Source organism: Athene noctua, chromosome 1, assembly GCF_965140245.1.
Source record: "Athene noctua chromosome 1, bAthNoc1.hap1.1, whole genome shotgun sequence".
NCBI classification, from domain to species: domain Eukaryota; kingdom Metazoa; phylum Chordata; class Aves; order Strigiformes; family Strigidae; genus Athene; species Athene noctua.
In genome coordinates, this window is record NC_134037.1 from 233,135,635 (window position 1) to 233,151,509 (window position 15,875).

General features: G+C 49.1%; 1 protein-coding gene and 2 non-coding genes across 3 annotated transcripts; all 3 read right to left on the bottom strand.

Annotated features, from left to right (window-relative positions):
• Nucleotides 1-8,950: 8,950 nt before the first annotated feature.
• Nucleotides 8,951-9,086, bottom strand: LOC141956604 (small nucleolar RNA SNORA31). Its single transcript, XR_012632975.1, has one exon. It is a non-coding gene; the product is annotated as a small nucleolar RNA SNORA31 (small nucleolar RNA).
• A 718-nt stretch (nt 9,087-9,804) lies between these two features.
• Nucleotides 9,805-14,080, bottom strand: TPT1 (tumor protein, translationally-controlled 1). Its single transcript, XM_074912812.1, has 6 exons — nt 13,923-14,080; nt 13,535-13,608; nt 12,900-13,090; nt 12,070-12,175; nt 11,478-11,594; nt 9,805-10,042 (listed from the first exon to the last, which is right to left on the bottom strand). The coding sequence occupies exons 1-6, from the start codon at nt 13,948-13,950 to the stop codon at nt 10,040-10,042; spliced, it is 519 nt and encodes a 172-aa protein (XP_074768913.1). The 5' UTR covers nt 13,951-14,080; the 3' UTR covers nt 9,805-10,039.
• On the bottom strand, nt 10,108-10,237 carry LOC141956603 (small nucleolar RNA SNORA31). Its single transcript, XR_012632974.1, has one exon. It is a non-coding gene; the product is annotated as a small nucleolar RNA SNORA31 (small nucleolar RNA).
• Nucleotides 14,081-15,875: the final 1,795 nt, after the last annotated feature.

The window sequence follows — 15,875 nt, forward strand, 5'->3', positions numbered from 1 at the left end:
CTATGCAGTGTTCTACATTATTGACTGAACACATGTGATTTAGATAGCATAGGTATGAAGGTTTTTTTCAAACCATGTTTTTGTGGCTGACCACTGGGTTTCTCCGTGTTTTGGGGAAGATTGCTTAATGTATCTGTGTCTCTGTTCCCCCATTTTTGAAACACACATTGCAAGGGTTGTCTCTTCAGCATCCTTTTTGGGAAGGAGATAGGACAGGACTATTTAATTACATTCTCAAAGCTTTTATCTTAAAAAAAGAGCAAAGAAAACAGTGGAAAAAACTGCATTAGTATACTTGTAAAAGAAGCAGAAAGTGAGGTTTTATAGCACAACTTTCACATTCCCTCTGGTCCTTCAGATGTGTGCATCGCTTCAGCGCACACTAATAAAATAACAGATCTGCACGAAAAGCAAACATTCCATTATTGGTCCACCTGGAAGCAATTAAAGGTCGAGGGGGGGTTGGGGGTGGGTGTCAAATGCCTTGGGAGGTTTGTAAAACAACTCTAACCCCTTACGCATAAGTCACACAATTTAAGTGTGCTCGATTCATTTTTTTCTAAAATTGTTTGTGTAGGTATCTCTGCAGATATGCTTCCTGCTGGTGCTCAGATTTCCATGTCATGAAGTGTCCAGTTCCTAGGAGGTGGACTACTCAGAGTTTTTGAAAAGCCGATCACATTCCAGGGGGGGTGGGGTGGGGTGTGTGCTTTCATAAATATTGCCACTGACTCCCATCTTCTCAGGCTCTACAAGCAGGACTCAACTTGCTAATGGCTGTGGGCTATATCTGAGGATGCTGAGAGGAACCCAGGAAGTCAGCCTTCGTGTCTTGCTATGGTACACCACGTGTTCCCCAGCAACAGCCAGAGCCTGCACACACTGCTGCCCTCCTCATGCTGTTCGAGTCCTCCGGAGACTTGCATTCACAATCATGTAGGATGAGGACTTGCTTTTCATGAGCTGGACTCCTCTGTTGGATTCGTGTCCTGTTTGAGCAGCTAAGGTACCTAGAAGGTCTAGGTCACCTTCTCCCTTGTGTCCTTCATGTGGTCTTCTAAAGCCATGCAGGGGAATGCCATGCGATTCTGATTTTGTAGTGTTGCAGTTCAGTGCTACAAGTAAAAATGTACCGTTTCAGAGGCAAAAGGTTACCTTTAGTGGAATCTCTAGCAGGATTAGCTTAGCAGAAAAGTATTTTGGATCTGCTTGTATTTTTGGTTTTATGTGAGTTTACTCCTTCACAATTTGCCTTGAGAGACATAATCAGCACAAAATGCCAGGAGATCTAAGTAAAGTTGGGATTTTATTGATCTGCAGAGTGCCTTTGGACAGGGTATTGATCTGCAGAGTGCCTTTGGACAGGCTCTACTTAGGAGTAATGGAAAGTGTATGGAGCGCTCCCATTTTTTTATGGGTTTCATGTTTTTTACAAAAGACCAATTTTTATGGGTGTCATTAAAAACGTGGAGAGTGCTAGAAATAAACGAGCAGTGGTTTTCAACCAACCAGCAACGGGAGGGTTGAGGAAAGCCAAAGTGTCCTGGTTTGCTTGCAGCCTTCACTGGAGTAGGACCAGTTTTCAAGGTGAAATGGGGACTGAGACAGTGAGGAAACTCCATTTCAAAAATGGAACTAGGAAACAGAACTGGGAGATGCTATGCCAGGATAAATGAAGAAAATACATGCAGTGGACAGTCCAGAAGCCAGGTGGCTCATGAAGCACTTTTTTACCTGCTTCCTGCATGATTTTGAAGGCTTTCTAGCTTTTAGGCTGCAACTGGAATTTTAGCCCTAAGAGCAGCCACAAAATCCACGTGGCCTGAGAGACTGGCACAATGAGCCCGCAGGGGTGCTGACCAGGAGGATGAGAGATGCTCTCCTGTGCCAGCACCAGGCCCTGTGCTGTGCATTCAAGGCCTCTGCTGGCTCCTGCCTGGTGGAAGCACACGGTAAAGGTGGAGGTGGAGCTGTTAAGTGCCATTGGCAGATCATCATGCAGCCTGCAGGCAAGCCACAGGGTCTTGCAGCACATCCCACCCTGGAGACAGAAGCAGCAGGGTAGACACACTGCTATGGGCCCCACATTGTCCCTTCTGCAGTAAGTCAAGGCACCGTGGGACCAGTTTAACTTCATGTGAGGCTGCAATAATGATTTAGCATTTGGGGCAACCTCATTTGGCTCCAGCACGTAATAACCAGCAAGAACTCTCCAGTTCTGCTCCACTTGTTCTGCGGGAGGACTGTACACAAGTGCTGTTAGCAGGATTGCCGTCTGCCAAAAGAGAGGAGGAGGAGGCGGCTCGCAGGCATTCAAGTCTGATTCCCCAGCCCCCACATTTGGATTAATTTAAACTCTGAACTTGCGGCAGTGATGAACAATGATTCCCTGCTGGTCTTCCCATGTGCTGTTGTCTCTGCTGACTGATGAACTCTGCTCGTGCAGATGTTCTTGAATAATTGTGGTCAAAACGTTGGTCCACGAGTGGGTCCCATAGGCATGAGTGGAAGTATCAATGTGCTAAATGCCATTAGATGAGTGTGTCTCCCCTCTAACATTGCTTCTCCCAAATGACCAGTTCTTTGAGTCATCAGAAATTTCATACTCGGTAAGCCCAGGCGGTACCAGCATGGACCTGAGCAGATGTGAGGCGACAGCGATGCAGCTGCCCCAGTAGAGACATCTCTGTGCTAATGGGCTGGGAATGGGCAAGAAGGTGCCAGCCTGGAGGCTGTCACTGCTACGTGAGGAAGGGGTGGGGGGGATTTGAACCCAGCCCAGGACAGACTGGTACCAGTACCGCCCTGCTTCCCTCCCTGCCAGCTCACAGCTCTAAACATCTGCCTGCCTCCGCTGCTGCCTGCCGCCTCTGCAGCCCTCCCCAGAGGCTCCTGGTGGGACAGGCAGGGCTGCGTGAGGCATGGGAACAGAAAGCACCAAGTGTGAACATGAGCAACATAACTTTCAGCCAGCCCGCAGCTACAATACCTCTGCTGCTGACACCACAGCTTTGAACAGAACTCGGAGTGGGATCAGAGCTCACTAGCTGCTGTGATCCCAGTGGATGCTCCCTCAAAGTTGTCCATGCTTTGAGTCAGCGACATACTGTCTTCACCAGCTGCTTGGAGTTGGCTCCAGCTGAAGGTACCTCCTGCATGTGTCAGTTATACCCACCCACATTCACATGTCCCTGTCGCCAGGATGGCATTTTCATTAGTCACTGTATCTACTGACTCCTAACAAATCTTTTTTCTCACTAACACAGTATCAGAGCTGAGTCGTTGCTCCAGACTCACCTGGAAGATAGCTTTCCTTCTTGAGCTTTTCTGTGGCTGGGCACAACCTGCCTCATCGCTCATGCTGATGGCATGACTGGAGGACTCTTTTTCTCGGCTCTCCTTACCAAGACTGTGTGTGGCTACCAGGCTGTGGGGTCAGCCTTTCTCAGGAAGTGGTTAATTATTTGCACAAGGATGACAAACTCCAATAGGAAAGATCAGAAAAGGCCCTTTCCAGAAGAGCTCAGCGCCTAGTGCTGCACGTGTCTTAAGGGTCACATCTCTTGTCTAGCTCAAGGTCAAACTCTTCCACCTTAATTTCTCATCAAACTCAAAAAATTTTTGAGTTCATTGCATTTTGGAATAAGGAATCGATAAATACCTTTGGATGGGAAACAAGAGGCACCTATAAGCCAGAGGGGTCAATGAACATAGGTGCCATTGACATCACTTCAGCCAACCACACTTAGGGCTTGGATGATAAGTGAGATCTGAGCACCAGCAGCTAAACTTATAGCTACCCTGTTCTGCCCAGCTCAGCAAACCTCAGTGTAAGGAGCTGCTTGGTACTGGTCTTGGGAGTACCTCAGCCAAAATGCATTCCTTGAGAAGTGCAGCCATCAGAGAAAGGGCTTCCTGCTCCTGATGGCATACACAGGGGTTTGGGCTTTTGCAGCCAGTATGTTTGCAACTGTAGGCAAATAGAAGGGAGAAGCTGCAGTAGTTGATTTTCATCTTGAAAGGAAGATCACAACTACTTCTTTTCCTCTCTACTCCATTCACTTGTTTTACCTCTGGAGCTCATTCTTGAGAGTGGGATTTCCACGGGGGCCTGAACACCTCCAGGACTTAGGGAAGGCTTTCAACAGCTGAGAGATGGACAACCAAGTACCAAGCGCCAGAGGAACAGGCAAGGGCAAAGGCTTGATTAAAAGCAACAGAGAAAACAATGGAGAGCCCTTCCTCAGCTGCCTGGGTCTATGCCCGCACCTATCCAGCTGTCCCCACCAGTCTGTGGTGCAACAGTTGATAGCACTAGAAGAGGGAAATGAGACCAATGCACCCTGGGCTTCACACTTTTAATTTAAGGTCTGGTTATTTTTATTTTTTTTTCCCAAGGAGGCTCACATAAAATGCAGCTTGGATTCCTGAAAAGCCTCCCTCCACCACCCAGACAAGCCCAGCCTTGGGAGGATGCTATTTATACTCGTGATGAGAGGCTGCAAGCAGCAAGGACTGCATCCATGTGGAGTCTGCCAGCCCATGCACCCCCAGCCAAAGGATTTTCCTCCTGTGTGCCCTTCCCAAAGCTGTCTGGCCCACAGTAAGCAAGGTGGCCTTGTGAATGTGAAACCCATCTACTTCTGGGCAGCTGCTATCTTGCCCATTCAGCTTAAAAATCAGGTGGGTTTATGGGGATCAAAGCACTCTTAGCTCCACCACAACAGGTAAACTGAACAGCACATGCTGCCAGGAGGTGGCCTCTGGGCCCGGCAGCCAAAGCCAATGGGTGAAGGGCCCCCCTCAAACACCTCTCTGTGGGCAGCCTGACCAAGCACCAGCAGCTGCAGTTTTATGGCTACAGCCCACAGCAACCACAGAAATCATCCCTTCCTGCCTCAACTGGAGGAGCCGAGGGTGCCCAGCCCAGGCACAGCTGTAGGTAGAGATGAACCTCAGCCAGCAGCAATAGTGGGGTTTGCTAGCTGAGCATCCACAGTGAACAGGGAGGCAGCATCCAGCTTTACATGGCCTCTTGACTACTCTGTTATGAAGAACTTGGGAAACTAATCCTTAAATCCTTTCTGGACATTTAGTTTTCTGGACATGCCTTATAAAAGCTGCAGTTGCTCTGGCAGGGCTGCCAGCATACCCATGCCTTGCTCAGTACGGGAGGAGAAGAAATGCCATTAGTGCTTCCTCCCATTGCTGCTGGTCACAGACAGGGCGGTGAATCCCAGCTGTTGGCTCCCAGGGTAACAGTAGGGCTGCAGAGAAACAATTGCTCATAATTCTTCTCACCGTGTTCAGCTGCTGCCTCATTGGCAAGGTTGGTATCACTCATCAAAACAGTCTAAAAAGGCCTCCTAGGGTGTTTGACTCCTTTCTGCCAGAAGTGGAAGGAGATGAATGCACGTCTAATGGCTCGAAACACCCAGCAGCTATGCACATCTTCAACAACATCCTGACGCACTCCTACAGAACACACTTCCAGGGTTACCAGCATTTGCTGGCACAAAAAAAACCCAACCTCCCCCAGGCCTCCAGCTCTGGCCACAACCACTTGGCTGTGATCTTTGCACAACAGCTTCCAGCTGCAGCTTCAACCAAAAGACAGCCAAGGCACAGGGACCAGAAACCAGCACAGTTGCATTCCTGGCAATGAATTTTGGGCTGTTTATGGCAAAGACTCTCAGGCTTGGCTAGTTTGGGCGTTTTTTTTCCTCCTACTGAGACATTTATCTCTGAGCTAAATGAACACGGTGTTTAACTGCTGCTCTCCCACTGTGGGCTAGTGGCGACATGGAGATTTACTTGCTGGCTTGCACAGGGCAGAACATCCCAGTTTACAACAGCAGCCGCATCCCAGGGAAGCGACTACAGAGCTGAAGCGCAGCTGGAGGTCCATGGGAACGGAGGGAGGTGTCTTACCTGCTCCAAGCTAACAGCAGCATGTGAGAAAGAGGTATCTTGATGCAGATACTATTGCTGTTTAATAAAAGCATCCTCGCTAGACAGCTGTCACAGAAAACACTGCCAGGACTGCAGAAGGCTGGCCTGAGCCAGCTCAACATGCATAGACTGGCTAAGGGAAGGAAGCAAGTTGCAATTTTTTCTATGTATTTTTAAAGAAAAAAATCCAATTTTATTTCTCTGACAACAACCATGTCTTAAACTTACAGTAAGTCTCTCCTGACCTTAAGCTAAACCACATAAAAAACCCCACCCAAACACCAACTCTGTTCCCTACATCCACTCATTTAAAGTTTCCCCTTTGCAGGTTTTCCCACCTTGTGCCAAAGCTGAGGGCTGCACAAGGCTCCAGGACGATCGCCCACCCAGGCTCCAGCACCCACCCCCTGTCCACGCTAAGTGGACAAAGCCAAGGGACAAACATGGCCTAGCTTGGCTAAGAGGGTACCTGAGGGAATAGCGGGATCTAGCTTCCCCCTGGCCCCACCAGCACCTCTCCCATCACACTAAATGCTCCCTGCGCTGCATAAACGTCCCCAAGCCTGCACCCTTTCTCCTCAAAGGAGGCAGACAAGGAACAAGGTGCTGCAGCAGCATTCAGATGTTAACAGTACAATCACTGGCCTGCAGGGGGTGGGATTTTTTTGCCAGTGCTTGGCCGAATCCCTGCACACAGGCTGTGAGCTGGAGATACTGTGGGAAGCTTTGAGAGCAGAAAGAGTGGACTTGTAGATGGGGCAAGACCCAGCTATGGAAGTAAAACTATGAAATAAAGATCAGGCATTGAAGATGAATTGTGGGGTGGGAGGGAAAAAGGCCAAGGGGACCATGGGACATGTGCCCAGCACAGTAGCTGCTTCCTCTGGCCTCAGGACACCAGTCCCTAACCACAAAAGTACAAAACTAAAAAGGGAGCATTTTCTTCCCCTCTTTATGAGCAATCACCCAGCTCATGGTGGGTGCAGGAGCAGCTTCCTGGTCCCACACCAGGCTGTGACCCAAGCTAGCAGAGGAAAGGTTTCTACCCAACTGCTTGACCCCACTCAGTTCAGGGGAAAAGCTACTTGGATCCTTCCCAGCTCCTCAGGCCTTCCAGCCACATAAAGTATCTTCCCAGGAATGCAAGATATAAGCCTCAAATACATTTTAAAACAAGATGGGGCTAGGTTTTAAAGCTGTCCTTCAGTTCAGGCTGTGTTTAAGTAGCACCTGGGTAATTTGTAATGATGGGGGATTTATGAGTTTAGTAACTCCGAAACTGTAGCATTACAGCGGCATGAAGCCTTCCCTTTTCAAATCACTTTTGGTTTTCAGCCCCAGAAAACAGCTGCTTGAAATGAACAGGGGCCAGAAGAGGAGGAACTGGGTTATGAGGAAATACACTGACTTCATTTCCAACTCAAAGCTGCACCAAGGATTGTTGACGAGCACAACTGCCAGCCACAGGCCTCCCACTTAACAGCATGTAGCAGCTCCCAACGCAAGGAGCTGCATCCCAAGTTTCCCCTCGCCCTGCCTCCACTGCAGGCAGCTACCACGGCAGCACAGCTGAGGTCACTGTTTGCCACCTCCACCATCCTTCCCTGCCATCGAGTGTGGTTTAACCTCTCCTCCCTGGTGCCCAGCAGCCTTGACACTGCAGAAGGCGGCTTGCCCTTTTCCCTGAGAAACTGCATTTTTGGGAAGCATGGTGCAGCCAGCAGCAAAACCACTTCTCTTGCAGGTCTCTGGAGAGATAAGCAGAATAAAATCCTGCACCTCAAGAGCATCTGAGCTGACACTTTCCTACAACAGGCTGCAGGGAGACTTCCCATCAGAGGCTCCACCACGCAGAAAAGCATACAACATTGATAGGAGTATGTGACCCACTAGTTAGGTATGTTTGCACGCAAATTAAATATCCCAATTAGCCTGGAGCAGACAGGAGGTCACACAACTTGCCGTAAGCCATTCAACTCAACAGCAAGGCTGTGCTCATCATGGCTTTAAGCACCTGCTTTTCAAAGCAGCACTTCATCATCTGGACGCAGCTGCCACACAGCCCTTTGCTCCAGACTTGTGCCCGGGGTTCCCAGCCTCAGCCTAACTAGCCCAGCAGCCAGGCAAGGGGAAGAGCTATTTTTACTTCCACATACCAGCTCCGCTCAGTTTTAAGCACTGACTCACTGGTAGTGGAAGCCAAGAGTATTAGGAGCTGCACAACCATACAAGCACTGCCCTGCCCACACTAACCTTGCTCCACTGATAAGCAATTACGTCTCAAACTAAGCAAGTGCTTACTCTCCCCTTCCTTTAAGGCTCCCAGTTTTCAACAAAGATCCAACAGGAAGGGTAAGCGAACATCCTCACCTGGCCCTTTTAAACAAATCTTGTGCAAGGAAAGCAAGAGTTGGCTTACAGCGATTTTATTTAGGCTTTGAACCTGCCTCCCTGCCTTTCAGTCTCATTGCACGAAGGCAGAGGAGCATTAGTTTACATTGCTCAGATTACACTGAAATTGTACCTCAGCCAGAAGCACAGCTGACCCAAAACCCTTTCCTGGGAAAGCCAAAAAAAAAAAAGATATGTAAATGAAGTTCCCATAAAACTAAAATAGGGTGTGTTTAAACCAGACAGGAACCTCCAAGGTAACTAGGGCATGCTCCACTCCCACCTCCACTGCCAGTATCTCACTCCTCCCAGCCTGCTGCCACATCTATCTCACCCCTGCAGAAACCTACCTTCAGATCAGCCTGGGGCCAAAAACTGACATGCAAGACAAAGATGCAAAAACTTTGGAGGCATGGGGCCTCACAGATCAACAGCTGCAAAGTGGATCATGCCTTCCCCTTTCAGGCACCTCCTAGACCACTGCCATCACTGCAGTAAGAAATACCAGTTAATGATTTGCAGTCCAAGGCAAGACCCCTGGTCGGGCACACAGTCACACTGTCAGCAGTGACATAAAGCCCCTTGCCCCAGATGGGGCTCTGAAGGGATTTGTGCTCCTTTATTCAATCCAAACTGCCATGAGGTCAGACAGATAGAAAGCGCAAGGAACCGGCTACTGTTGCATCTCAGCAAGAACCAGAGAAACAATGGCAGTTTGCTCCAGGTCTGTCAAACAGATGCATTTCCCAACAAGGAACACAGCAGGAACAGTTAAGTTATAAATACTCAGGTAAATCTCAAGCCCAGACATACACCTACTTTGTATTAAGCCTAGGACAGGGCTAGGCCATTCCGACACTTCTCTCCCCAAGAAGTATGAAAAAAACCCCAAATCCTGCAATTTGACCAAACTCTAGTTAATCTGTTCCTGAATAGCAGTCCAATACAAAGGAGCTAGTGTCACAGTCAGGCTGTGCTAGAAAACCTATTTCACTCTCTCCCCAGACTGTTCCTAGCACCTGGGCTCAGAGCGTGCTGCTGTTAAGACTTGCAATCCATCCATCCTACCTGGATCTTGAAGTCATACTACAACTGAGGACAGACTCAAGTATCCTTGTCTGACAAAAGATGCTCAGCCAGCACTCAGCTCGAGTAGCACATATTCCATCCTGTTTGGGGTTTTTTTATTATTAATCCAGAGAGAAGTCTCTGTACAATCATGAAAGATGAAGGTGGTCCACTCCATTACGACGACATTTCTTGGGCTCTGCCTTATTGACCTCAGCCTGCTCTTGCACTCCAATGCCACAGGTAGAAACTGCGTGACGTCTGTCTGGAGACAGTCAAGTTGTAGTGCGCTAGGACCAGGCTATACTACTGACAGTACCAAATCCTTGGACAAACACCTTGCTGCAACCTCTCCTGCAAGTCACCCTAAGAAACACACTAGACCAAGAGGTATCACCTAGAATGGGTTTAAATGAGTTTTATTTTAGACAACCTACATGACAGATGTTTGGTTTTCTTTTTTTAAAACAATGCCTCCACTCCAAATCAGGGTCAAAATAAGTGAATAAAGCTCAAGATGACATCAGTCCAGTTATTAGACATTGCCGATTCCTGGTGTTGTGCCGATGAAGAAGAAACAGCAGCCAGCTATGAAGACAGGTGATCCAAAACCATTCTGTTTGATTTGTTACTGAAACAAGAGTAGCAAGTGTTAGCCCAAGGTCATGACAGTCACAGCAAGTTTCTACAATTTATTTGTGTATTCCCTAATTCAATCTGAGCTGCCACAGGCAGGCAGGCAGAAAGCGCAAGGAAGTTATTTTTGCATCTTAGTGCAAACCAGAGAGCAACAAGAAAAGTGCTCATGGTCTATCAGAGGATGCTGATCATTTTTACAATACATACAGCAACTGGCATCAGCTGCTGAGCAAGCCAGACAGGATACTCATTCACTCTTTTTGCTTGACACACCAAGTTTCAGGTTTCCTCTCAAAAAAGAGCAAGCCCTCGACCAGCGCTAAAGCCTACCATGTACGTGCTGAGCTTTACCAAGAAGCTGGAAGAGTATTTTTGCCCACTGGAACACCCTGCTACTATTCCTTCGCTCCATCTTGAAGCAGATGGAGTTAAACCCAATCACACACCCAAAAGGTCTGCCCAAGTAGTGGAGATGCACACAAGCTGCTGCTCCGAGGAGGCACCTTCCCAGTGACCACCGGTTCCAGGGCCCAGGGCAGACATCACCCTTCACTCAAGCTGCAGTAAGTGGTGTGTCTGCTTCGGCCAGAAGAAGTGTTCCTTTAGTTGGGCTACTGCTCCACACTAGAAGTTTGGTTCATCTTTACACGACTTGCATACCAGAAAGCTTGTAAGAGGCTTTACAGATAAATTTAGCTGGCTATAAACAGACTTCATATGTCCACAAAGACTGGGAAAAGCAATCAGTGATCCCATGCTGCTAGCCTGCAGTGAATTCCACAGCTCTCCGAGTAAGCCCAAAAATGCAAGTATTGGGATTCAAATATTGTTTCACTGCAACCACATTTCAAGATAGGACAGTTAAAGCAGACCACAGGAGTGGTCTGAGCTCAGGCAGCTGGGAGATCCCAGATACAATAAGGTTAAGCACTCATTCAAGTATTACCATGTTCCCAAACTGAGGGCAGTATTTAAACAGACAGCTCTTGCATAACAAAATAAGGGCATCAGATTAAGTGAAAGAGGATGGAATGTGACCATGTAAGGTACTTCAGCATTAACCCCCCCAAGAGGAATGCGAAGTAGAAGTGGTCCTTTTTGGAGGACACTGTCTTTAATCAAAGAGTTTAAAACCATTACCAATTACACACATCTCACCAAGGCAATTCTTCCCGCATTTCTTAGCCATTAACTCACCATGCATCATTGCAATGAAACTATGTCCCTCTCTAGTATAACTGAATAGTATACAAGGGAAGTTTCAGCCACGTTGTATAATATGAAGCAGCAATTAGGCTGTACTTAGATGAACTTTTAAGTTTTTAAACTGGCAGCTACTGTTCAACTTTAACAGGGACACAAAGTGATGCATTGAAAGAGGTAATCATGTAGTTAGGCACATTCATCCAATTCAGGTCAGTACTTACACACTTCTCGATTTCTAAGCCGTCCTTAAAGAAAATCATATATGGGGTCACACCATCCTCACGGAAATCCAGGAGAGCCACCATACCATCTGGATTCATGTTCTCTCCTACAAAGAACTTCAGAGAAAGGTGTTACTGAGCTATTTAATGAGCTATTAACAGGACAAAGTGCCTTTTTATACAAGAAAGCTGTAACATCTCCAAGTTCAGTTTAAAAGTCTCCCTGACTAGCTGCAGGGATTTTGCTTTCTGACACCTGTCCGTTTCAGTACCACTAACCTTACCACACTGCTATGAACAGCAGAGTAAGACACAGCAGGGGCCAAAGTGATCCATCTTTCAAGTCTTTAACACCATGGTTCCTAAACGGTGGTAACTACAGATATCATTAACTACGAGCATTGCAAGCTGAGGTGAGATCTCAAACACTTAGGAGTCTTCCACTGTTTCTCCTCCCTGACTCTCAGGGCCCCTAATACTCTTAGAGAGGGGCAAGTTACATCCCCACAACCGGAGCCCTCAAAACCCTCAACAAGCTAGTTCAGATGAGTATCACTGCAATACTGCTGTAAGGAGACATAAGTTTCATTACCTGGTAGTTTTTGAAGTTAGCGAGGATGTGTTTGATTTGTTCTGCAGCCCCTGTCATGAAAGGCTTTACTCTCTCTGGCTTGTGTTCCTCAAGTCTGGCTTTGATTCTGGAAAAAAAAAAAAAAAAAGCTTGTTCTAACTTAAAAACTTCAATGTGTAGCACCACAACACAGTAGAGTTAACAGCAGTCAAACCACTTGATTTCGCTGTCTTTCCCCCTCTCCAAGCCCCTGAATTTTAACTTAATTTTGCTAGTGAATTATAGCAGAATAGTGACCACCAATTATATCAAACTCATGTTACTTCTAGGCCAGTGGTAGACAAAAATAAACAAGCCATTTCCACAGCACCGAGTACTATCTATCAGTAAGTATCACAAAGCATGTTCATCTTTAACACTAATAACCCATTGAACCATGAGCAACAGAAATTAAATCTTGAACTAGCAAGAAGTTCCATTCACACACATTGTTTTGCGACATTTAAACTGTCAAGTTAGAAAAGCTTCATGAAGCTTTTCTTCACACCTCACCCTCTTCCACATGAACGTTTGGCATAGAGGAATCCAAAAGAAAACAGCAAGGTTACAAATAATATCCAAAGCACATGATCAGGTCCTCTACCTCAGCCAAGATAAACTTAGATATTCCAGTAACAATTCTTTAGATCTCTAGTTTTGCCAAGTATTAAGACATTACTGAAATTCACAGCCAGTTTGGCACCTGTATCAGAACTAACACCTACTAGGAATAAAGTCCAAAGCCGTTTTTAAAATCTCAGCACGTAAAAATTTTGCAATCCCATTTAAAGAAAATGCCTACCCACACTTACGCTTTCATGTAGTCCTTGATGTACTTCTTGTAGGATTCTTTTGTAAAGCTGGTTTCCTGAAGGTGGTGGTTTATTACTATATCAACACCAGTTATGACCGTGGCTTCTGTTCCATCTCCCTCAGGACCTTCAGCAGAGGCATTGCCACCAATTAGAGAGTCATCAATTTGACCCTCTGTCCTGGTGACCATCTAGATTTAGAGACATCAAAAAACTTAACGGCTCTGCGAAAATCTTCGTGCTACCGCTCTTACACATCTATGACCTGACAGCAGGGCATGACTTCAGAGCCACAGTTAAGTGCAAGGAACCTGACTGCAGCCCGAGCACGGATTTCTGAAGCCAGGGCTCCTCTCCCGGTGCCTGACCAAAGCTTCATTACACCGCCGGCGCTGCACTCCACCTTGGGGCACACCACTTGCGGCAGCGGCCGGCCCTGCCCCGGCCACAGGCACCAGGCCGTGGTGGGTCTCCCCCTCTCGGGCCCCTGCCAGGGAAGCCAGCCCGCTCTCCCCAAACCCTGCCTCCGTCACCGGCCCGGCAGGCCCGGCTCCACGCAGTGGCCGGGCCCTGAGTCACCACAGCGAGGCCTGCCTCCCTCTCCCCCCCTCCCCCGGGGCGGGCGGGCCACTCACCTTCCCCTCCACTTCCAGGCACAGGCCGTTCGCCACCTCCCGGATCTTGTAGATGTCCGAGAACATCTCGTCCTCTGCGGGGGCACAGACACACACGGACGGGCGCCGCCGCGTCAGCCTCCCTCCGCCTCCCCGCACATACCTCCCCCTCACCGCCCCTCCAGGCCCCGCTCCGGCTTCTCGCGGCCCCCAGCCGGGGGCTCGGCGCGCCAGCGCGGGCCCGGCGGCCTCGGCCGGGGCGGTCGGCACCCCCGTCCCCTTCCCCCCCCCGCCCGCACCGCACATGCGCGGCACCGCCAGGCCCAGCCGCCGGGCCCAGGCCGCGGCCACCCGCTTCCCCCGCCCGCCCCTCCCGGCCCCTTCCCGCGCGCGGCGCCGCCGCCCTTACGGCTGATGCAGTCCCGGTAGATGATCATGGCGGCGGGGGGGCGGCGGGGAGCGGCAGGGAGCGGCGGCGCGGGTCTCTGCGCAGCGACCCGAGAGCGGGCGGGAGCGAGGCGGAAAGGGCCGAGTCAGCGCCTGCCGGAGCTCATATAGCGGGCACGTCCCGGCGCGTCATCGCGCACGCGCGCCCTCCTCCGCCTGCCCCCGCCCCCGCCCCGCGCGGCGCCCCCGGGAGGGGCAGCTGAGGGGCGGCGGCTGCGGCGGCCCCGGCCCGCGGGGGGCGGCTGCGTGCCCGTGCGGGGCGGGCAGGGGCAGGTGGAGGAGCAGGGGCAGCCCTCTCTCCCCTCAGCCGCGGGCAGGGCCCGAGGGCGGGCTGTCGCTGTGCTGGCTCTTCGCTGGGCTTTGACTGGCAGATTTGCCCAGCCGCTGTAGCCGCCTTCCTCTTGCTGATTTTTTTTTTTTTTTTCCAGTGACCTGGGCACGAATCTTACTGTTTAGCTCTGGCGCAAGCTCAGTTGTCGAGGGGAAACGCGCCGAGGCTTTCCCGGGCCTCTCGAGGAAGCGCCTCTGGCCGTCTCCCGCCGCGGCCGGGGGTGCCGCTGTGTCATTTGCTGTGCTCGCTCCATTAGCAGCCGGTGAGGTGTGTACCGGCTGTCCTGACCTCCTCCAGCTGCTGCCCGCTCACCCACGGCGTGCTCGCTGTCATCTCCATCATCTCTAACGACTGCTGCAGTGTGGGCTGTGCTCCCTCGCTGCTGGGGAGCTCCTGATGCCTTGTGAGGGCCGTGACATGTATTCACTGTACTGAGAGCTCTGCTTTCTCCAAATAAATGGTATTTTTCAAATGGAGAAATATTTAAGAAGCTGTTGGACTCTTCCTGTTATTACTCCCTTAGATAAATCGAGTTGGGTGTGTTCAGAGATGCCCCTTCTGTGCTTGCAAAAGGACTGGTTGGGGCAGGGATATTTTTCTTATTTTTACACAGATAAGTGAGATTAAGCCCAGCAGTCAGGTGCAAGATGAAAGGCAGAAGGACAGTGATACCTAGGCATCTTTTCTTTCCCCCCCTTGCACATACTTTTCTGCAGCAGCCTGTCCCAGTTGAAATAAATGTAGACCTCCCTTGAACCCTGATTCTTAGGGGACATTGACAAAATACCTTCAAAAGACCTAAAATGCTTAATGCTGCTAACGATCTTGGACTTGACACAGACGCCAGGGCACGGGATACAATTCCCTGTCACTCACCCTCCTCAGGCAGTAAATTACTCATTGCTTGCTTTGTGTGTGCCAGAGGAACTCCTGTTTTATCTTCTCTTCCCCTGATACCCCTTCCTTTGCTCCAGATATCAGTGCCTTTTTTTTTTTTTTCCTGATGGTCTAGCTGCTTATGTCATCTAATTAAATTTGTAAGTCATTCTCTGATGGTTTTCACCTTCAAGACTACTGCTGCTATTTCAGACCCGAAGAAGGGGGCTTCTGCCCAAAAGCTCATCTGTTTTTTTCTCAGTGGCAGCTGGCCTGATAAAAGATAACCCCTCTTTTTACAAACTACAGTAGAAAAAGAGCAACTTACATCTTTAGCAGTGGGTTGAGTGACAGGGGAACATTTGGCTCCCTCTCCATAGTGTAATATGCAGCTAAAAACATCCAGTTAGTAGGTGTGCTTCAGTGTGGTTTTATTCTGAAGAGATTGTTCTAGAAAAATTTGTATTTCTGTAGTAGTATTGAAACCTCTTACAAATTCAGCAGTTGACTCAATTTACTGGAGTCAGGGTACAAACCCTTTGACACAACTGCTAAGGTAGAAGGACGTTCAGGTTGGTTTGCCAGTAGGTCTATATTCAGAGTTGCAGCTGTGAAATGGCAGGTATTATTTAAAAATTCATTGGTTAAATAGGTCAAGGCTCCTGTGTGAACACCAATTTGAGGCGGACTTAAGCCAAATACCAAGCT